The following is a 22390-nucleotide window of genomic DNA, read 5'->3' on the forward strand; positions in this document are numbered from 1 at the left end:
GGCAGAGGCTGGCCAGTGCTGGTATCTGTGAGAGAATATGCTGAGGCTGGTTATAGGGATTTGGAGAAACTACAAACAGGAACTCAGTGCTGCTGCTGGGCCCCACTGCCCCTGCCAAGTGACGCTGACAGTGACAGGATTAGTTCTGTTGTCCTCCCTTCATCAGTGACCCAGGCTCCCTCTAGCGCCCTCCATTGGCAGAACCTAAGGGGACCCCGCTGACAAAGCAGAAATGTCATCAGAATCTCAGCCACAGCATCTCAAAATAGAGAAAAAGGCTTAAAGCTGAGAGCCAATAGCTCACTGACACTTTAGGAAGATTTAGATTTAAGGGTAGGAAGAAAAGCAAACTAGTGCCGATAGTTTTAAGTTAGGAAGGAATCTGTGCACATTTGGTATTTCAGATATGTGATAGATATTTAAGAGAATGAGGCCTATGAGAGTGACAGTTTTATAACTCCACTTTAAAATGTATAATTGAGAATTTAGACTTGTGTTTTTTTATGGTGACATCTAAGGTTAAGTAGAGTATAAAAACATTTAAAGGGATTTAGGTTTATTTATAAGTTTAATTTATTATCTCTCTCTGTAAAGAATTTAGAATGTCAGATGGGGTTTTGCTTGTTGTCAGAAAAACTAAAGTACTTAGAGAAATAAATACATTAAATTTCTAACTTCAATTAAAAGTGTTTGAAGTGCTGAGCTAAGCTTGTAAATAAGATCAAGCATTATTCAAAGACTCCTCCAAAGTTATTACTAAAATGTACTAGATTTTCAAGAATATAAAATTTGTAAGCTGAATTTAAAAGCCCTAAAAAAGTTTTGAATTTATATCTGAAATTGAATATTGACTCTGAAGACAAAGTTATTAACTATAGTATTTATTACATTAGTCCTAATTATTGAACTTATTAAAATATACCTTTTAACAAGAAATTTAAATCTAATATGAATTTTTTTTTTTTTGTAGAGACAGAGTTTCACTTTATCGCCCTCAGTAGAGTGCCATGGCGTCACACAGCTCACAGCAACCTCCAACTCCTGGGCCCAGGCGATTCTCCTGTCTCCGCCTCCCGAGTAGCTGGGACTATAGGCGCCCGCCACAACGCACAGCTATTTTTTGTTGCAGTTTGGCCGGGGCCGGGTTTGAACCCGCCACCCTCGGTATATGGGGCCGGTGCCCTGCTCACTGAGCCACAGGCGCCACCTTAATATGAATTTTTTTAAAAATCACTGAAATCTTTGTACATGGGAAATCCATCCGGGTCTCTAGGGTCCCCCAACTCCACTCCCTACTCTGTGAAGTTCTGTGGAGGTGGCTGAGCAAGAACAAGACAGCTTTGTTTCCCAGCTTTTCTGGGAACTCTGAAGCCATCTGTTTCCTTGTAGCAAGCTGAGGAGCTTATAACCCTGTCTTAGGTACTCCTTCTTAGGTGCTCTCCTTCTTCCTTTTCTATCAGGCCAGGATACCTCATAGAAGAGAAAGGGATGACCACCAGACTTGGAGTGAAAGAACCCAGTTCCATTGCTTAAAGGACCCAAGGCTCAGTTTGCTCATCTGCAAAATGGGAATGATTCCTGCCTTGCAAGGTTTCTGTGAGTGTCAGCCTAGCACTGAGCCTCAGGCTGGAGCCCTGAAAGCAGGGAGGGTTAGGGGCAAGGAGGTTCTTGCTTGAGCACACTGGCCTGGGACACTGCCTCTTACTTTTTATCTCACAGCACACTCGAACCTATAGTTAAACTTCCACGGCACACTTAAATTATGGTAAACCAAAGAAAGAGTAAAAATAAAGAATATACTTACTGTACACCAAACTTCTTTTGAAAATAATTTAATTAATGATCTTTGAAAATTTTCACAGCACACCAGTTGAAAATCCTTGAAGGTGGCAAAGGGAACAGACATAGCCCTGACGCAGTCCCTGGTGAGACCCGTGTCAGACTAACCCACAGATCTGTGAGATGGTAGAAGATGTGTGTTGTTTCAAGGTATAGCAGCAATTGGAAACAAAGCAGACGGTAAGGCTGGCCCCTGTCACTCATGTGTCTGCACAGCCAACTCTACCTCCTCCAGCCACCCTCAGTCATCTTCTCCTCACCCTCCACCCTCTGGCACTTTGGCATCTCATTTCATCTGGGGCTGTTCATTGCTTGAAATGCTTGCGTTCAGCTGATTTCCAGCCTTCCCCACTAGACTGTAAGCGCCAGAGAGAAGGCACGTTGGTTATTTGTTCATCACTGTATTCCTAGTGCCAAGAAAAGTGCCCACCCACGGTGGAAGCTCCACCGATACTTCATGGCAGAGGAGTGGAAGGGTAGATGAACGTGGTGGTACACTGCAGGGTCATGGGGCGCCCGGGAGACCTACTGAGGAAGACCACTCGGTGGCTGTTTACCTGAGTCACTAACCATGAAAGCTCAAAAATGAGCACACTCCTTTTCTTACCACCTACAGGATTGTTGATCAGGTCACAGCTCTTCAGAGGTCTCAGACTAAGGCTGCTATGGCCCTCCTAGGAATATATTTATGCAAAGAGTGAAACATCAGACGTTTCCTCTGCCACACAGATCAGGGAGTATGTGAGTAGATAGTCCATGAGTAAGTACGGTCGGTGAATGTTCCCCCTAGGTCAAACTCTCTGGGCAGAGACCAAGCTAGTTTTAGAAAAAGCTTTGGCTTCCCATTTTTTTTTTTTTTTTTGACAGAGTTTTACTTTGTCACCTACAGTAGAGTGCCATGGCATCATAGCCCACAGCAATCTCAAAAACTTGGGCTCAAGGGATCCTCTTGCCTCTGCCCCCTGAGTAGCTGGGAATGCCTAGCTATTTTTAGAGATGGGGTCTCGCTCTGGCTCAGGCTGGTCTGGAACTCCTGAGCTCGAGTAATCCACCCGCCATAGCCGCTCCCAGACATTTTTTTCTCAGCAGTATTTTGTAAGGTCCACAGTCACTTTCTCCTGGAGGTGATTGCCAATTTACCCCAGGATGACAAACAAAACCCAGGGGCAATGGACTAAGGCTGCTGCCTCCTTCTAGAGCGGAGACAGTAAGACAAACGATGAGGAAGCAGGAGAAGCAGGTGCGAGGGGCTGAGGACGCATCAAGATCTAGTTTGTTATACTTGCAAATTTAGCCAAGACACCCTGGAGGCACCCAGCCCGAGCACGGGGAAACGTGTACAACATGATGTTTATTGACTCGACAACATGACAGGTTTTTGGTTGGTGAGCTCACTTGGAGTTGAGAGTGGTAATTGCTTCCCATCATTAAACCTCAGCTTCAGGAAAATTCTGGCATAAATAATGAAAATGGATCTTCATCTCATAAAGGGGAGAAAAGTGGTGAGAAGCACTACAGCCATCACTCTTGCAATAGCTCTGCTGGCTAAAATGCCCATAAACATCAAAATCTTTATAGGTACAGGCTATTTACTGCACAAGTATCTAGTCAATGGTAAAGCTGTAAACTGGCTAACAGTCATCAACAATGAAGTACACTGGTCTGCACTGACACTCCCGTTCTCCGTGCAAGAGCTTATACAGGGTGGACGTAAAGTTCGTGTGCAATTTACTGTGTTAAACTATTTTAAACTGCACACAAACTTTAGGGCCACCCTGTATATTTAACTGATACCTGCTCTCCCCCTCATGGATATTTAAGTCATGGAAAAGGCATTTTTAAATATATATCTGTGTAGGTGTCTCCTTGTAAACTAAAAAGGCAGATCCGAGCATTTTTAATGACCCTGCCTGGAATACTAGTCTCAAGTGCTAAGTGTACTAGTAAGGACAGTAGCCATCAGTTAAATAAATCAACCTATTACTACCTACTGATAGCCCATTTGCTAACACATGTTAGTCAATTTACAGACTTCAACACACACCTAGAGATTATTTTTTGAAATTCTCAGATCTCCTTTAGATGACTCTCTTGTACAACTTTCTTAGAAGCATGAAAATGAAACAATTTTTTAAATAGAATTTCTAAATTATATGCCATCAAGAGTACAACTGTGGTCATATTTCAGACCTTCATGCCATTAAGACAGAGATGACTTTACAAAGTCTATTCCCCTGAGGGGAGCTTAAACTGAACCTCACCTTCTCCTGGGGCCCCCTTGCCAAGGAGATTTCGTGCTTTTGAGATTTCGTAAACACTAACAGGAAGGGTCATGAGAGCCATTTCTTTTCCTGGAGCTGTTGGCAGTGGGGCCAAGAAACAAACACACAGAGGTGGAGAGGGATTCAAGATGTACAAAGAGCCCCAGACCTGCGGGGTTGCAGGCACAGTGCCAGGGTCTGCTGCCCTCAAATAGCTCCCTGAGACCTCACATATTAGAAATTCCAGGCACTTGTGGGCATTTCCTTAATCACAGAGAATAAATATTCCTCCATAAGGTTCTGCCCACATCTCCCCACACTGTGGCACATGGAAACATTCCACTCGCCATGGGGCATACTGAGGCTCCCCACCCCTATGCAGCTTTTCTTAGAAACCACAACACTCACAAACACAGGCCATTCTGGATTCAAATCCTGCTGATTCCAGAGATCTGTGGCATAACAGCCCTGCCCACCACAGATCACTTTATCTGGACCACTTCCAGTCTCTTTTCCCAGGGGCTGTGCTTGTTTTTTAGTTGGAAGACACACCCCATTAGAAATGAACAGTGCAAGATCCTACGTGCAAATATTTGCGAACATTTTTTTTAAAAAAAACAATACACATTTTCAAAATTCAAGTCAAATCCAGGCACAGACTAGTTGGTTAGTATCAGCCGGCCTCTCACACCCACAATAGAAAGCGGTCCAATTCAGAAAGGACAGAGACAGAGAAAACAGCAGCAGCGAGTCCTCCAGAGGTTAGTTTCTTGGGCTTGAGAGAAACCTGAGAGTGAAATGCTGCCGCTCAAAGGCAGGGCTGCTTTGGCCTCGTGGCCTTCCTGGGCCAAAAGCCAAAGCCTCAGTGGAGGCGACAAATGGGATCTGGATGAAGCCAGGGCAGACTCTCACTCACCAGGAGAGCAACTCTTTCCCAGTGACTCTGAAAGTAAAATAAGAAAGGCACGTTCCCACAGCCATGCTTAGTGGGAACTGCAATCTGTTTTCCCTCCACTCACAAGGACAGGGGCAAAGGTGTCCCCTCTCTAGGAGCTCTCCTCACTCCTAAGCCTCTGCATCACGGGAACCTAAGGGTGAACTCCAAAGACCAGCACATCCTTGCTGGTTTTGTGTGTGGTCCAGACAACCTCCTGTTCCAGTTATGCCAAGGCCATTGGCTATATCCCCGGGAGCTCTGGACAGTCCAGTATCTGAAGGGAGAAGGTTCAGAGATGAGGATCTGAGTCAGGCAAGCCAGACTGGAAGTTTGAAAGTGATCGTTACGCGATTGGGTCTATGTGGCTGCAAAGAGGGGGTCACGGTCCCCAGAATGAAGAGGTTTACAATAAGGATCTTCCCTAGGGCATTTCAACCAGGCATAAAAGAAATAAGGCGGACTGCCCAAAGGCAGAGCCCTGCACTGGTCATTGGGATGGAGATGGCCTCCTCCTGGTTGCACGGCAGAGGCCAGGAGGCCCCGGGATGGCCACTCAGCTGAGGGAAGCGCAGTTGAGCTCCGAGCCCTCCTGGCTGCCACTCGCCCCCTCCTCCAGTTCATCAGGGCTGTCGGTGATGTTGGGCTCACTGGAGCACTGCCGGGGGGGAGGGGGGAAGCTGGGCGGCAGGAGCAGGTGCTTGTCCTCACTGCCAGCCTCCTCCCCGAGGCCCGTGTGCATCATGGTGGCCATGGCCAGAAGCTGGATGTCGGAGTGGGCATTGGCCACCGTGTGCCGCCGCACGCTGCCACACTTCTCCAGGTAGGCCTCGCCCTCCTGCTCCGTCAGCGGGGTCAGTGCCATCTCGTTCAGTGGCCGGCTGGCTGTGCTCATTGGAGAGGCATAGTTCAGCAGGGTCACCTTGGGCCGAACCCTGGAGTGCCGCCTGGCTGCAAGAGAAACAGGAGCAGAGGCTGTCACTGGGGAGGGGGTACTGGTGGTCAGAAGCTCCGAACAATGTGGGGAAGCACAAGGGGGTTCAGCATTTAGACACAGCTTCAGGTACAGCCCTTCTGAAATGCATGGGAGGAATTTGGTGATGTCTGAAGGTTTCTCCTCCAACCTTACCCCTTTATGCCTACAACCAGCTCTATCCTTGTCACCAAAGGCCTTCTCTTGATAGAGAAGGGTCGAGAGAACCACCTCTCCTAGCTGCTGCCTGAGCTTCATTGGATTTACCCTAAATTCTCTTCAGACAAATTTCCTCTGCCGACTTGGGCACTGGCTGGCCAGCTTCCAGAAGAAGCCGCTAGCTCCTTGTAGGAGCTTCTTCTATGTTCCCACAGCTGACGTTAAAATGCCCTCACAAGCTGAAATCCTGCAGAAGAGGTTAACTGAGGAGTGACCTTGGCTATCAAAGCCAACGCAATGCTGCACCAGAATGACCAACATTCCCCATCTCGCTCCAGGTCAAGGGTGTGAGACCTGTGCTGGGTGACCCCTGTGCTCTGCTCCAGTCAATTCTCCTGGATTCAGAGGGCCTTTAGAATCCAAATTTCCCCAAGCAGGCAGACACAAAGCGGGCTGGACACAAATTACGGTAAAACTGCCACTGGCAAACTCTCATCACAACACAGAAACTGCTAAACCTTGAGGTGCACCTTTTGAATCTTCCTAAAAACTGAACCTTAGCCATGATATAGTGTTACTTCCCATTTTATAGAGGAAAAAATGGAATATCAAAGAGGTAATAACTTATCCAAAGCCACACAGTAAGAAGGCAGAAGCTGGGGTGCAAACAAGGTCTTTCTCACTCCAGACCTTCCCTCTCCCCGGCTGCCCATGCAAAGCACACCCCTAACTAGAGGAGGCAAGGTCCTCCGAGGGAAGGGCAAGTTGAGTGCAGGGGGTTCAGAGGCTGGGAAAAGCAGGCCCTTTGGGGACAACAGAAAACCTGCCAGCGAGGCTGTATATTGGAGATGGGCCTTCAGGGTGGCAGATCCCAGAAGGGTTGGGGATGACAGCGTTCTGAGCCTGAGCAAGCTGCTGAGATAGAGCACCATCAGGTCCCAGCCTGGCAGAGCACAGGTGACAGTGGAGTTACCCCTGAGTTGGTGGGATGAGTGTGTCCTAAGAGGGCCCCTAAACACCAGAAGGAAGCATGTGAGATGTGTCAGGCCACAGTGGAGCAGGGGAAGGAAGGTAATTGTACAGGTCACAGGGCAGGATGTTCGGAGCCCCTGATGAAGCGTGGCAGGATGGGGTGGAGCCAGAGAGGCCGGAGTGATCACAGCCAGGCAGAGGCTCTGGCATCATCCTCCATAGCAGATACGGACCCCATGTGGAGAAATTAATGCTAGCTTCAGAGTCAAGGTGAGAGGTGATCAGGACAGGAACCAGAGTTGTGGTGGCTCCAGTGAGGTGGGGAAAATGACAGACTGACATGACAAACCCAATGAACGGATCAGGAGCAGGGCAGGAGGGGGGATAGAGATAGTGACAGGCACTGAGGGGCCCCACACTGAGCCGTGGGCAGGATGGACTAGGGCAGGGGGTGAGGGCCTGGCAGTGGCAGAGGCAGCAGCCCTAGTGACCCAGAGCTTGGCTCCAACTAGGTCACATCACAATCAAATTGTAACATGTGGCTGGGTGCCGTGGCTCACTCCCGTAATCCTAGCACTCTGGGAGGCTGAGGTGGACGGATCGCCTGAGCTCAGGAGTTTGAGACCAGCCTGAGCAAAAGTGAGATCCCATTTCTAAAAATAGCCGGGTGTTGTGGCAGGCGTCTGTGATCCAGAGGTGAGGCAAGAGGATCACTTGAGGGCAAGAGTCTGAGGTTGCTGTAAGCTATGATGCCATGGCACTCTACCAGGGGCAAAAAAGTGAGACTCTGTCTCAAAAAAAAAAAAAAATTGTAATATGTGATGTTGAAACTGGGGAGAAAAGTTTCCATGTAAAGATAGCAATCTGGTTATTTTCAAATAATATTTAAGGACACAGGAAAACACTTGCAGCATAATGTTCTATCCAAGACACAAGGAGAAGATAAACAACAGTATTATGTGCACTTTTCTCCTTTTCCTGGGGGTTGATATTCATACGCATATGTATAATAACCGGGAAGCTTGTATATCAAAATGTTAATAATAGTTATCTCTGGGTAAAGGTATTACCAGTGATTTGAAATTTTTCTTTTTTTAAAACATTTCTCAAATTTGATTTCATGTGCACACTATTTTCTTATAATGACAAAAAGAAAATATTTTGTAAATAATTATGATTTTGTAAATCATAAAGCCCCCTGGACCGATGGGTCTTCAGCTGGCAGAGCTCCTGGCATAGACAAGGGTTGACAGTGTTCTAAGTAATGGGAACAGCCTGAGCATGCTGCTGAGACAGGGCCCCTCAGGTCCCAGCCTGGCTGGGACATGGACCGCAGGAGACAGCAGGGACATGCTCAAGTTGGCAGGGTGAGCATGTCCTAGGAGGGCTCTCAGAGCGAACGTGACCTTCCAAAGATGAAGATGAGGTCAAGGACTAAATTGTTCTTATACATGCATCTGGGGGCGGTGGATAAATTGAGAGGGGCTCCCTAGCAGGATAATAAAGGTCCTGAGAGCTAACACATAGGACAGCACTTGAGAGTGTCAGGAGTTGTTCTGAGTATCTTGTGATGATTAGCAGCTATGAGCTAATTAAATCCTCTCAACCCAAGGAGGAGGGAGCTATTGTCCCTATTTTCATTTTACAGACAGGGAAACTAAAGCACAGAGCAGTTAAAAGAATCATCCAATTTCACAAAGAAGAGGATAAGCTGGAACTGAAAAACAAGCATCAGCCTCCAGAAGCCAAGTAGCCAGCTGCCAGAGCTGGGAGTGCCACTGCCTCCAGAAGGAAGGAAACCCTGGGCGGGTTGGAGAGGCTGGAGAAGAACCGCAGCAGTCAGGGAACCAGAGTCTGGGGAGAAGGCTCCCAAAGGAGGCAGCTTGTATACCAGCATGTCAGGTTCCCCGGCCGCCCCTCTCTCCACCTTGCTGCAAAGTACAGGAACCTACAGAGGCTGGGCCAGAGAGGTCACCACAAGGTCCCAGAGAAGGCCCAGCATCCTATCATGAGCTGGAGAGATGACCCAGAGGTGCAGGACGGTCCAGTCCTAAAGCCAGTCTGGCCCAGGAGAACACAATTTTAAAGGATGGCCATGCCCTGAAAACAGCTGTCAGGGGCTGGGCATAGGTTCAAGGCCTCCTCCCCTCCTCAGCCTCCCTTTGTGCCAGAGCACAGCTCTCCTGGCTTGAAATCACCCACATCACTGCACCTGTCACTGCCTTCCATAGAGCCTGTGTCCTTGACATACTGAAGACCCCAAGAGAGCCACACTCTTTCTGTTGGAGGGCAGGGCGAGGGGGCAGTGGAACAGGGCCTGACAGCATGAGCATCCCCACCACACGCAGACAGGACAGGGGTTGACCCACTTTCCAAGGGGAAAGCAAACTGCACTCCCATAGACAGGCCTGGGGAACATGTGTTCAGTTTACTCTCTGCTCTTCCTATGGATCTGGAGGGCCCAGACACACGTGGCAGTCACTTGTCGAGCTCATGCTCCTAGACAGGGACCACAGTGAGGCCTGCTCTTCAGCATCCATCTGCAAAGCTCACGGCAGCTCCCACCATGGACTGTTTTGTGTGTGTCTAAGTAATGATAAGAGAATGCAATTCTGCCCTTAGGACTAACTCTCCAAGTCTGCTGGCTCAGAATCCCAAGGGACCTGCTTGGTAGTAACAATAATAATTTTTCAAAAGCAAATGATAATATGTAGAGATGAGAGTTTACTGAACTGAGGGCTTTGAATGTGCTCCATCCATGGGCGCACTGTTTAGTCCTCATCTCCCTTCAAAACAGGGAGGGCTGGACGTATTAGCCCCATGATGCCCCCAGATGAGGAGAACACAGCTCAGCCCCAGTTCTCTTAGGTTCTGAATGGTGGTGCCCCAACTCTCCCCACCACACGCTGACCGCTGACCATCTCAGGGTACTGCCGCTGCTCTTGGAAGCCATGCCCCTGGAGCCAACACACACTCTGACGCTATGCAACAGCAAACACTGTCCCCAGCAGGTGCAAGACAAGAGGCTGGTACCAGCCTGGAGAGGTGAGTCATTCCCCTACCCGCTGGTTAGGGACAGGAGATAAAATACCAAGGAGCAACCTGGAAGAATCTATGCTAAGCATTGACAGACTAACCCTTAGGACTAAATCTGACAGAGATTCTTTCTGAAGCATGGATACCTGTACATGTTTATACATTTCTATAATGTGCCCACATGCTCATAATAACCCTGTATTACTTTTATAATCCCCCAAATTGATAACTATAAAATAGAAGCACTGGAAGAGTTCAAAGCAGCAAGGACCGCATTAAAGAATTGTCCTTAAAAAAAAAAAAAAATGCCCTGGAAAACAATTCATTTGTCTTGTGCTGCTGTTATAAGCAATCCCTTTAGATTGCTGCTGGGAAACCATGTCGTGGCCTGAATGCTTCAACCAGCCTCACAGGAGACTAACCTAGACACGTTCTTTGGCCATTTTCTACATGCAAATCCTTGCAGACAGTAGAGCCAGAGCAGCAGGCCGCAGTTACGCCGTGTCTACTGTTGGCAGAGACGTCACATAATGTTTTATGGCAATATGCGGGATTCCTGCTTGAGGAAGGAGTCTCTGGAAAGCAGTATTAATGTTGACATTTTACAACATGACCAAACTCGGGCCAGGCAAATACGGCTGGGATGGGCAGTCCAAAAAGAGGAAAGTGTCAGTAAAGAGAGAAAAGAGAGCCCAGAGAAGACACAGGGGTAAACTGAGGCAATGAGGACTCCATTTGCACAGCGGACACAGGCAGCAGCATCGGAGGAAATAAGAAGTCATGTGATAATTTTCATGGGCCCCAAACTCATAGGATGAGCCCAGGAAAGTTGTCTCTGATGGTCTTCAGAGGAGTCAGCAGGCAGTGACCAGACAATGGCCACTTTGGCTGCTACTGAGCAGGCTCCCCGGCTGACAGCCAGAGCCAGAGCCAGAGTGAGGGGGCCAGGCCCGGAAGGGAGGCCCCGACAACATCTGCCCCCTCCTTTGACACTTGAGCTACTACCTATATGTGCAAAACACTGCAAGCTGCTAAGAAATGAACAATAACTCTGCCATGCAGCCTACCACAGAGGGCTGGAGCCCAGTGCACGTGAGGTCAGTGGAGGGGCACAATCTCGGGAGCAACCATTTACTGATTGTCCATGACATGCTAGGGACCATCCCCAAAAGGTGGTGCTCTACTGATATACTCTCCTTCTGAGCATTTGGCAGAGGAACCTGAGGCTGAGATGTTGAATGACTTCCCAGTCCCAGTTAGTTATGAAACCAGGACTCGAGCCTGAGGCTGACAGCAGGGCCCTTGCTTATGACCTGCCTGTATGTAAATGTCAGAACAAGGTCAGTGCTAATGTGGCACGTGTCAAGGAAGAAGTACAGATAGGAGCATCCTGGAAATTCACAGGAGGAGGAAAAGTCTTTTCATACAGGGAGTGACTTACAGACTACTCTCAGACTGGTCACTCACTCAGTCCCTCCCAGGAGAGGTCTGTGACAGGTCTTGGGATGCAAAGGGTAGCAGTGTATTTCTTGCCCTCCATAAGTTCAATCTACAGGGGACATTGCAAATAATCCACAGCAATACAGAATGGTAATGGCCATGATGTGGTTTGGGACTCCAGGGAGGGAGAGGGGCAGGCCCACATACCTCCCCCCAGAGTGATTCCACAGGGCGAGGCCACCTCTAGCTGCATCCATAACATAGTAGGTGGCAGCTTCTTCCTCCTGCTATTGATGTACTATGGAAGGACAGTGCTTCTGTGCTCAGCCCTCTGCAGCTCAGAGAAGTTAAGTAACTTGCTCCAGGCCACACGTCTGAGCCGCCGCCACTGTGGTTTCTCAGGCCCCTGCTCTTTCCAAGGCTGCCTCCACAGCTCCCTCCCTGCTATGACTCATAGGAGGGACCTTCAGCTCTTCCTTCTGCTTTCTGCGTGGAATGTTTTGGTTCCCAAGACTGGGTGTGGACAGGGTGAAGACCACAGGGGCCACATGGCTATGGTGAGTCCCTTGCGCAGACAGACAGGGCTTCCTTGCAAAGCTCTTGCCAGAATCCAGAGCCAACCCTCAGATGAGTAAGAGTGTCAGCTTTGTCCCCCAGTGGGCGAGTCCCACTGGGCCCCTTGAGGCCTTAAAATCCAGTGCTAGGCCTGGGGTTGATGGAGAACTACCCACTCTTGTTTTCCTTCCTTTCCGTTTTTTCTTTGCCTAAGGGAGGGCAGGAACCTGTCACCCAGAGAAGGGAATCTCATTAAGGGATTCATTACCCTGTGGGTACCCCTGGGCCCCACAAACTGTTCCTTCCCTTGCAGGGGTGCCCTTTTAGCAGGGAGGGCTGAGTCCTGCCGCCTCAGCCGGTATCTCCAGGCCACCTCCTCTTCACCCTCTTGGCCTTTCACATAGGGTAGGGGGGCCCTTATTTCTTTCTCACTCACCAGGAGCCCCGCTGAGCTCTGGCATTCAGCCCCTACACCAGAGCCAGCCACAGCAGCTCCTTTCAAAGGGCACAGAGAGAAGCAAGCCTGGGTATGGCTGTCCTCAGGTCCTTTGTTGGGGACTTGGTTCCCAGGGCTTTGATCTCTCAGGCTTGCTAGCCGGCTCCACCGGAGCAGCCACCATAATGCAGCCATTGTGACCCCTGCACACCCAGCCCATTGTGGGGCTGCTCTCTCCGCTGGCCAGCACCTGAAAGCCATGAATGCCTGGCTGTCACTCAGGCAGAGAGGTTAAGGCTTCCTGACGGAAAAGGGCCCTCCCCCTGGAGACACAATGGGGTGGGCTGGGGGGAGCCCAGCAGCTGCTGGCATTTGCTGAGAGGGCCTAGGCAGCTACAGGGACAAACATTGCAAACTCTGGGGACTCGAGAGGTGGGACAAGGACTGGCCCCTGAGAAACCTGCCTTTTGCTTTTTGTTTTTCAATTCCACTACCCTCCCACACCTCCACTGCTGTAGGAGAGGGACCTCTTCAGAGGAGAGGGCACACTCTCACTCGGTCAGGGGCCCAGACAACACAGCTTCTCTGAAGACTGCTTGTGGGTCCAGGGCAAGGCCTGGCAGGCACCTGGGCACAGGGAGGAGCTCCCATGAGAAAAACACTTCACTCACTGGAAACTAAAGTGCCATAGGACCAGCCTCAGCAAGAACGACACGTGCTCAGAGCCAGTCAGTTGTGTGGTGGGGATGGTGGCCTTGAGAGGACAGATCCCCCCAGCTGCCCCTGGCCATTCCCACCCCTCTCAGGCCCAAGGAGGCCACAGCACAGCTCCCCCCCCCCACCACAGGTAAAGGAATTTCTTACATTCAATTCGACTCCTTCCTTCTTACTTCAATCAGTTGTCTCAACACCCCCAGGCAGGGGAAATATCACCCCATTTTACTGAGGCCTGATTGAAGCCCCAAGAGTCTGCTCTTCATCTGGAAAGGGGTATCCTCAGTAAGGAGGGCACCACTGTGACCACTTTATCTTTTTGGTGTTCCTAAGGTTTGAGACACAATGTCTGGTCTGGGATACCTCTTGGGCTAAGGAGCTCCTCAGTTGCCCTTCAAAGTTTCCTCCTAAATGATGACAGGGCAGGGGGGCAGTGATGGGAGAATGCAGGGGCCAGCTGAGAAAGGGCCAATGGCTTAAGCTTTGGAATCCTGGCTATGACAGCCAAGGACCTGAATCCTCCCTGCCTGCCCTGTAAAATGGGAGCAGCAGCACCTACTCCAGGGCCTGGCATCCAGCCCACCTGACACAGTGCTAAGGACATGACCTGTGTCCAGTGGCTTCCCTTGCCATGAGCTGCTTTGCAACTCTGAAGCTCTTTCAGTTCCTCAAATGCTCTGACCTCCTGTTCGCCTCCTGCCCTCCACGTCTTCCTGACAGTCTTCCTCTTGGCCTGGGATAGATATTCTTCCCTCCCTGTTTACTCAGCCACCTCATATCCATCCCACAGGTGCCATCACAGACATCACTTCTCCAGGGAGCCTTCCCTGATTTCCTCGTCAAGGTCAAGTCCGCTGCCATGGGCTCCGTGGCCCCTCAGAATATCTGCACGTTGATGAGTCATTGACTGGTTGGTGACTTCCTCATCGGGGTATGTGTGCTGAAGTGCAGGGATGAGTTGGTTTTGTTTGAGGATATATCTGTAGCACCGTATAAGGTGCCTGGGACAGGGTCTTAGTACACATTTGCTGAAATTAAAAAAAAAAAAGGTGGGGGGAGGGGGGCAATGTCCTTCCTTCTGTCTCTACTAAGACAAGTCTCCAGGGGCAAGGACTCTCCTTAGCACAAGACTAAAAACCTCAGGTCTTTACTTTATAATTTGACAGGAGTGTGTGTTATTCTTATTTTAGCTGGAAAATGAAAACTGTCTTCTCTTACACTGAGTCCTCCCTAAACAAACTTCCAAATCTACTCTTGTTTCCCTATTCCAAATATGCCACCCCCAAATATGTCTCTTAGGGTTGAGGACTGTTGAGTTGAAGGCAACCATGAAGCAGATACAGGAAAGCTCTCTATCCTCCCTCTATTTTCTTTTCTTTCTTTTTTTTTTTTTGTAGTTTTGGCCAGGGCCAGGCTTGAACCCACCACCCTGGTATATGGGGCTGGCGCCCTACTCCTTGAGCCACAGGCACTGCCCCTTCCCTCTATTTTCTTAAAAGCAGCACAAAGACTTAAAATGGTAACGGCATCCTGCCTGCCCCGTTTCTACCAGGGAGGACCAGGGTTAACCAGGAGACAGCTGTAGACCCTTCCTATCTGGAGAGGGTGCCAGAGGGATCTACATTACCAAGCCTCACTAACTCTTACCTGCCACTCATCGGTCTTCCCACAAGTCGCCAGCCCCTAGAGACTTAATGTCCTTTTCCTTTGTCTTGTCACTGCTCTACAAGCTGAAATTCAAATCCACTTCTTAGACAACCATTCATTCCCTGGGTGTGTGCCAGGTATCTATGAAATGTACATGTTCATAAACTTGTTCCTTTTTCTCTCCTTAACCTGTTAGAGGAGTCTGTTCTAAGAGCATTTGGCAGTTGAAGGAAGACTACTTCGCTTCCCCCTAGAGTGGCTTCAGGCCCAAACAATGGCGGTGTCCCTGCAATGACCCGGCTGACATGGTGATGTCCTGACATCTCCCTGGGTACCCCCAGCTCCCCAAACTAGCTGAGCTGAGCCAGCAGAATGGTAGGCTCCGGCCAAAATATAGTGCCCAGAACAGGGCTAGGGGGCACAAGCAGGAGACTGTTTTCCTTCAGAGGAAGGAACTCTGGCTACTTTCAGCTTCTGGCTGGAATAAGAGATCGAGCCAGTGAAGGAGGGGAAAGCAGCAGCAGGCAGCAGGCTGGGGCCAGAATCTGCAATATATGATGCTGAGGTTGTAAGACTCACCACCGGGGTTGCACAAACTGCCAGCTGGCCCTCTATGCCTCTACTACATAGAGAGGCCCAGGAACCTCACTGAGGCTGCTCGTTTCTGTGACGCTCAGCTATAACTCCACCAAAGTGAGCAGAGTGGGTAACAGGTTCCCATCCTGGGTATGTGCTTCTGCCTCTGCACCCCTCTGTGGATGCTGGCCCCCCTGGTTTTGGGGTAGTCATGTACCCCTGAACAAACATTGTTTGAGTGCCTACTGTGTATCAGGCACCATCCCTGGGGACAAAATAATGAACAAAAAGTCCCTGCATTTTCAAGGCTTAACATTTCAGACAGTGTCGGTGTCTTTTATTATAAGCCTCACCACACAGCTATTACACCCAGACTGTGGTCTCACTGCCAGCTATTTTATATTATTACATTACATAGCTATTTCTCCCTAGCCCGTCTAGACTGTGGTCTCACTGAGAGAAGGAGATCTGATTCATCTCTAGATTCTCCGAGGTGCCCAGTACACAGCCTGACGCTCTCTGATGCTAACTTTTCAGCCACCAAAACGAGCGCAACAGGATTCATCCCCAATTCTGGGGCCCCCTTTCCTTGCAGAAACGGAGTGAGTACCAGCAACATGGTAGCATCTGGCCACACACAAAACAGGCCGGCTTCATGTTCCAAGCTGCTTTCAAAGGGAAAGGCATCATGAGTGGTTTTTCCGCTGAAGATGGAGAAGGTGTAACAAGGAAGTTCCTGGTTATCAAATACAGACAAATTAATGTTCCAAACACACAAATAAGATCAAAGCCACAGATCAAACATGTGGATCAGACAAGCACCACCGCAGAGGCAGTGTTGGTCTCTGGGGAGGAATCACCAAGGGAGGAAGGAGATTACTGCGACCTCCAGGGACCAGGAACGTGATTTGCCCTTGACCCACACAGGAAGCAAGAGGCTCAGCATATAATCAGTGTCAGTTAAACATAGCTGCTATCATGGAGGCTCCCGGCCACTCAAGGGCTGCGCCCCTTACCCAGTGTGTACGTGGCACCTGAGTAGCCACGGTCCCCGCTGATGCCGAGGAAAGGAGAAACCACTTGCTTCACCAGCTCCTCCAGCTGCAAATAACCCTCACTTGGGCCTGTGGGCTCGTGAACACTCTGGAAATGAACAGCCAAGATAGACAAAGGTCAGTGAAAGTTGCCACGGCCAGCAGGCAGGCGGTCAGCAAAGCCTGACTGCCTCCCTCCTACGTAGGAGGCAGTGTGGCCAGCAGACAGCATCCTCGTGGCTAGAGTAGAGGAAACTGGGGCCTGAGGCCCTAACCACTTGTCTCAGTCATGGTGATGAGATCTGCCCCATGGCAGCCTCTCCCCCAGGGCCCTATTAGCACCCATCCATGGTGTGCCTACCCCAGCCCCAGAGTTGGGGACAGACTAGATCCAAGGACAATAATCCCACCCCACTGTCACAGTGACCACGACACACTGAGCACAGGCTTTTCATGTTTAATGCACGGCTACCTCCCAACAACTCAAAGAGGAAGGTGGTCTCACTATCCCCCTTCTCTAGATGAGGAAATAAAGACCCAGGGAACTTAAGTAATTCACCCAGGAACACACAGCCAGTAAATGACCAAAATTCCACCCCAGCACCCAGGCTGTCTGCCTCCATGCCCCTCTGACTGCCACTTATTGACAGGCTAGAAAAGAAAGGGGGAAAAATAGGGACAAGCTCAGGACAATGAAAGAGAGGGAGAGTTATTCTAGAACTAAGCACAATTTTAGCTCCGACTTTAGAGCAGTTTCAAAAGCCCAGCACAACAGGCGTCCTCAAAGCTACATTCTGAGTAAACACCGACTAAAACCAGTGACCACAATGGTCAAAACCAGAAAGAGGCCAGTGACCAGGATTTCTAGAAAACCAGCAGACTCCTAGGGAATTCACTTTCTCACTGGAAAGGACTTAAGACATGTTGTCATGCAGATGGCCTACAAGGACACAGGCCAAGTGGGAAAGAGACGAGACTCCCTGGGGCTGTGCTCCCAGAGGTGGGGGCTGAGAAGGGGCCAGAAGAGAAGACCCCCAGGGAAGACAGGCGCTTCTCCCTCAGCCCTCTCACTGCTACCATTCTTGAGCACCAAACTGCAGAAAGGGCAGAAAAAGAAGGAGCCGCAGGGACAGTTGGGAAGAGAAGGAGTCATGAGCTGGAAGGTTTCCTTCCAGAGAAGTAGCTGCTGAGAACTTGGCTGGTACACAGCTGTCCAGGAAGGTGCTTGTCCCTCAGCCCTTGGCTTGGCTGCGACTGGCTATGGAATTTGTACAGCCCAGTGCAAAATGAAAACACAGGTCTCCTTGTTCAAAACTCACTATTAATTTCAAGATAGTGATGGGAGAAGATTAAACCAAGCACAGGGTTCTTTGAGCACAGACAGCACAGCTGGCCTGGTGGGCTGGGGCCCTTCAGAATGTTCCATTCTTAGGGTGATCTCAGGACCTGGCTGCACCAGTCAGGAGGGACCAGATCTTCACACTGGTCACAATCTCTGGTTCAGCCTCTCACTCTGAGGGTAGAGCCCATGATAAGAGAGTTTGAGCCCCTTGTGCATTTTGACAAGGGTGGAACTAATTCAAGGAGAGAAAAAGTCCAGAGAAAGAACTTTCTCTGTACTAGAGTCAGGTGTTTTTGGACAAATCAGCCCCAGATCTCATGCTACTGGGAAAAGTAGGAGTGGGGAGGAAGGAACAGTTCTAAGTACTGAGGCCCAAACGTCCTAAGCAGGAATGGTCCCAGGGCAGTGCTACCTGGAGGCCATTCAGATCCAGAGGTTACAGCCCCTTGGCTCAGGAAGATGGGCTAGGGAAAGACCCAAATGCCTGGAGGTCACACTTCCAGTCCCAGGAGTGACAGCTCCCCAGTGAGGAAAAACATGGACCCCCCAGGAGGCCCTCAGAAAACGACGCCCAACACCCCCACCTTAGACGCTGACAGGGCACTGCCCAGTACCCTGGGAGACTGCAGGGGGAGGTGGCAGCAGCTGGGAAAGGCTAAGGCAGGCTGGAAAGAGCGAGAGCTGCAGAATGGGACATTCCAACTCGCTGACAGATGAGCGCGCGCCCTGGAGCCAGGTCGCTAACTCCTTCTTGCGCGTCAGCTGTGAAATGGGCAAAACAATCATGTCTATGCCATTTTCCTTTCTTTGCCTGACTTCAGAAATTCGCCACATCCTCAGAGCGCCTCTGACTGTACTTTGCTTGGTCAGAGGAGAAGCCCTGCACGACGGTCACCAACATGGGATTTGAGGTCCAGCCCTAGCGTCAGTCCTCCTCCGACTCTTCCCAGCCGGCACCTCCATTCTGATGTTTAATGAACACCTACTAGATTCCAGAGACTGCGCTGGGTGCTGAGAACACAAAAGCACACAGAAAACACAAGGACCTGCCCTGACTGGACAGGGCCTTGATGGCCCCAGGCTGCAAAGTGTTCTGGGAAGAGAGACAGTGAGAACAGAGATCCCAGTGCTGCAGGGAAAAGTCCAGGAGGCCACAGCAGTGGGGAAAGTCAGGTTCCAGTGAGGCTGGAGAGGTGGGAGGACCCGAGGCCAGGGTACAGACTTGTTTGTTTTCCTAAAATTAACAGGGACCCACTGAGGGGTTCAAAGCTGGGATAGATGAAGGTATATTCTCCTGGGAAAACAGTCAAACTCATCCTGGGGGGGTCAGGGGAATGATGACAGTTTTCACATACGGTTGCCTGGTGCAGAGCCAGAACGTCGGAAGGTGGATATTTTCATTATAGACACAGGCCCCTCTGTTCCAGCATCAGCAAGTGGGAGCCTTTACCTGCCCGTCTGGACCAACTCTCCTTTCAATGAAACCAAGCTGCCACCATGCCCCCAAACACAAAGGGACCACTTCTCACCCCCCCCCCCATACTTATATTGTAAATGGAAACTGGAGGGTAGGAGCCCAACGGGCTCATTTTTGAGACATCTTGCTCAGGATCCAAGCTCTAATGCAGTCTTCTCACACACAGCTGCACACACATTTTTCTATCCCCTTCTCCTCCTCTTCCATAAAAATGCTTGACCTGGCATTCCAGCCAATGACACCCACCCTCACCCTCTTAAGCAACTCTTCTTCCTCTGTGATTACAGGAAAGGGGGAGGATGGCTAAAAGGATGGCCCAGCTGAGGACTGAGAGAGAACAGCAGCGGGGGGAGATAGGGTAGTCAGGGCCCCAAAGCCTTCATTCCATCCCTGCTGTGTGTGCAGCAGGGGGTCACCTAGCCTAATGGAGGAGGAGCCCTCTACCTTGAGCAGAGTCAGAGCTGATGCTGCAGTATCTGAACTAGTTAGAGGTGGGAGGCACAGCAGTCCCCTCATGGGGGTGTCCCAAGCGTGGTCTTGGAGAACTGTCTGCCTCCACCCATAGGAATGGGCTCACCAAGGCCATGTTTCTAGGGCTTGATCCTATACCCAAGGGGCTTGGACAAAGGTGACATCTAGCCCAAGCTGGACCAATCAGATCCTTTCCACTGGGGAGGAAGCAGAATGTGCATAGTTCTCAATCTTACGACCTTTTACTAGCTGAGGGATCTCAGGCAAGCACATAAACTTCCTAGGTTTCAGTTTCCTTACCTGTACAATGGGAATAACAATGCCTGCTTTACAAAGTGGTTTTTCGGATTACTGGATTAAGAAAACAACACACTCAAAAGTCCTTGGCTTGTTCCTGACACACAGCCAGGGACAGTAAGCTTTAGTTCATCTTCCTATTACTGATTTGGAATTTTGATTAATGGACACTTGGCAGCCAAGGGGTGGTCCCTGACTAGAAACACCCAGGCCATGGATTGACACACTGGAACAGGAGCAAAACAATCACAGAACACCAAGTACAGGAGAGATGGGGCAAAGCCAGGAGAGGCAGCATCAGAGAGAGACAAGGGGACCATGTAGAGAGCAGGAGGCAGAGAAAGGACGGTGGCTCCGTGGCATGACATGGCTAACTCCTGGCTGTAATCCCTCTTAAAGCCCATCTGTCCCGACAGCCTCCCAGAGAGCTCCTGGTCTGGCTTGAGCAAGGCTAAAGCAGATTCTTAGCTATGACTTTCAACGTGTGGCTCACTGGCATCAGCAGAGAGGGGAGCAGGGTATCCACCTGTTGAATGAAAGGCCGTGTTTCTTCCACTCCCTGGTCCAATCCCAGCACTGAGCACAGCACCAGGGACTCAACAGGTGCTCAGTGAATGCACATCAGATGAACAAATGCACAAAGGAACATGGACCAAGTCAAGAATGCCACATTGAGCATCGACTCTCTTCCCCTTCATTCTAGAACAGCAGTCTCCTCCCTCACCTCCTCCCTTGGCCTTTGGGCACATCTCCTGCAGGCCCTCACCTGCAGGATGAGCAACATCTGGACGATGGATGAGGGCAACTTGGGCTGGGCCAGCAGCAATAAGTCGCCCAGCTTCACCTTGAGCAGGACCAGGTCTCGGAAGCCCAGAAGAGAGATCTGGCGGATGGTCAGCTCCTGGCCCTGGAGGGGAGAGAGCAGGGAGGGCCGGGAGGTGAGACATGCTGGATCTTCCACCAACTACTTGGGGCCCAGGACAACACATATTTACAGAGCACCCAGCATAGGACAGGATGAGATAGGAGGAGGGGTCTGCAAGGCCCAGCAGGTCTTCCAAAGAGTCAGAGACCCAGCTCCTGCCCTCTGGAATGAAAACTTTTAAGATAAGGCAAAACTCAACCTGCCTAAATGACCCAAAGACTGTACAAGACTCCTATGAAATCGGGGCCTAAAAATAATTAGAAATGGAGCTGACATCATGTTGTGTGCTTTAAACGGGCTGCTTTAATTATAAGGCACTTCTTTCACTACCTGTGAGATGTCCGGCAGGGGGTATTGCTCTGATGAACTGATGTGAAGGGATGAGGCCCCATCCCTCATGCTGGGCCCAGGGCTCTTGGTACTGTGCGAGGCTGGGAGCTGATGGGACATACCCAATTTTTGTTTACAATCTTCCATAGAAGCAAACAATAGAACTGTCTGACCTAAACTATAGAAGATGGAGAAAGAAAAGGAGGAAGACTGGGCCACGCAGCCTTCTAGAAACCACTCCCGAACAGCAATTCTGGTGGAGAGAGAAGCTGAGAGGTGAAAGCAGACAGTTCCAGGACCTCCGGCTCCTACTACCAACAAATCGCTTCCCAGAACTGATTTTCTGGAAGTTTCCTAATAGGTCATCAAGGCCCCAGGACGTCTCCTCCTTGCCCAGCACACCAAAGAGAGACAAGTTTTGTTTGCTTTTTTCTTTTTGGTTTTGTTTTTAAATCATAAGGTAACAGATATTTGTAGGCAAAGATTAAATGAGTTCAGTAAACTGTAGACATCCTCTTCAATCTCTTACTCTCACTCCCCACAGGTAACCATCTTAAAGGTTTTTATTTATATTCTGGCTTTTTCCAGAAAGTTCCTCCACCTATAAAAATCACTCATATAACCTGTAAACACACATAGAGAGTATTATTCCCTTCCTACTGTTCTGCAACATGCTTTTGTTTAACTTTGTGTATTTGGGGCATCTGTTCATACCCAGCACATACTAAACCTACTTCATTCTTCAAGGCTGCATAATATCCACTGTATGAACACACCGTATTTCACCATTTCCTGACCAAGATGCCTTTTTTCCCCCTACAAACAATGCTATTATTTATTGAGGGGGGTGTTTTTGTTTTTGTTTTGAGACAGAGTCTCACTTTGTCACCCTTGGTAGAGTGCCGTGGAGTCATAGCTCACAGCAACCTTAAACTCTTAGGCTCAAGTGATTCTCTTGCCTCAGTTTCCCAA

The 22390-nt window shown here is 49.8% G+C and overlaps 1 protein-coding gene across 5 annotated transcripts in view; it reads right to left on the minus strand.

The window, feature by feature from the left end:
* Window positions 1-2529: 2529 nt before the first annotated feature.
* Window positions 2530-22390, minus strand: part of PRR5L (proline rich 5 like) — a 74910-nt gene continuing 55049 nt past the window's right edge. For 2 of the 5 annotated variants that reach the window (XM_053560457.1, XM_053560455.1), the window contains exons 7-9: window positions 20930-21070; window positions 16559-16685; window positions 2530-5985 (exon numbers count right to left, since the gene is read on the minus strand). In XM_053560457.1, coding sequence (XP_053416432.1) covers window positions 5591-5985; window positions 16559-16685; window positions 20930-21070 — 663 coding nt within the window. In that variant the 3' untranslated portion in view covers window positions 2530-5590. Of the gene's footprint in view, window positions 5986-16558; window positions 16686-20887; window positions 21071-22390 lie in introns of all 5 variants that reach the window. The other 3 variants (XM_053560458.1, XM_053560460.1, XM_053560459.1) reach the window with 3 other exon arrangements.

Source organism: Nycticebus coucang, chromosome 14, assembly GCF_027406575.1.
Source record: "Nycticebus coucang isolate mNycCou1 chromosome 14, mNycCou1.pri, whole genome shotgun sequence".
Taxonomy (NCBI): Eukaryota; Metazoa; Chordata; class Mammalia; order Primates; family Lorisidae; genus Nycticebus; species Nycticebus coucang.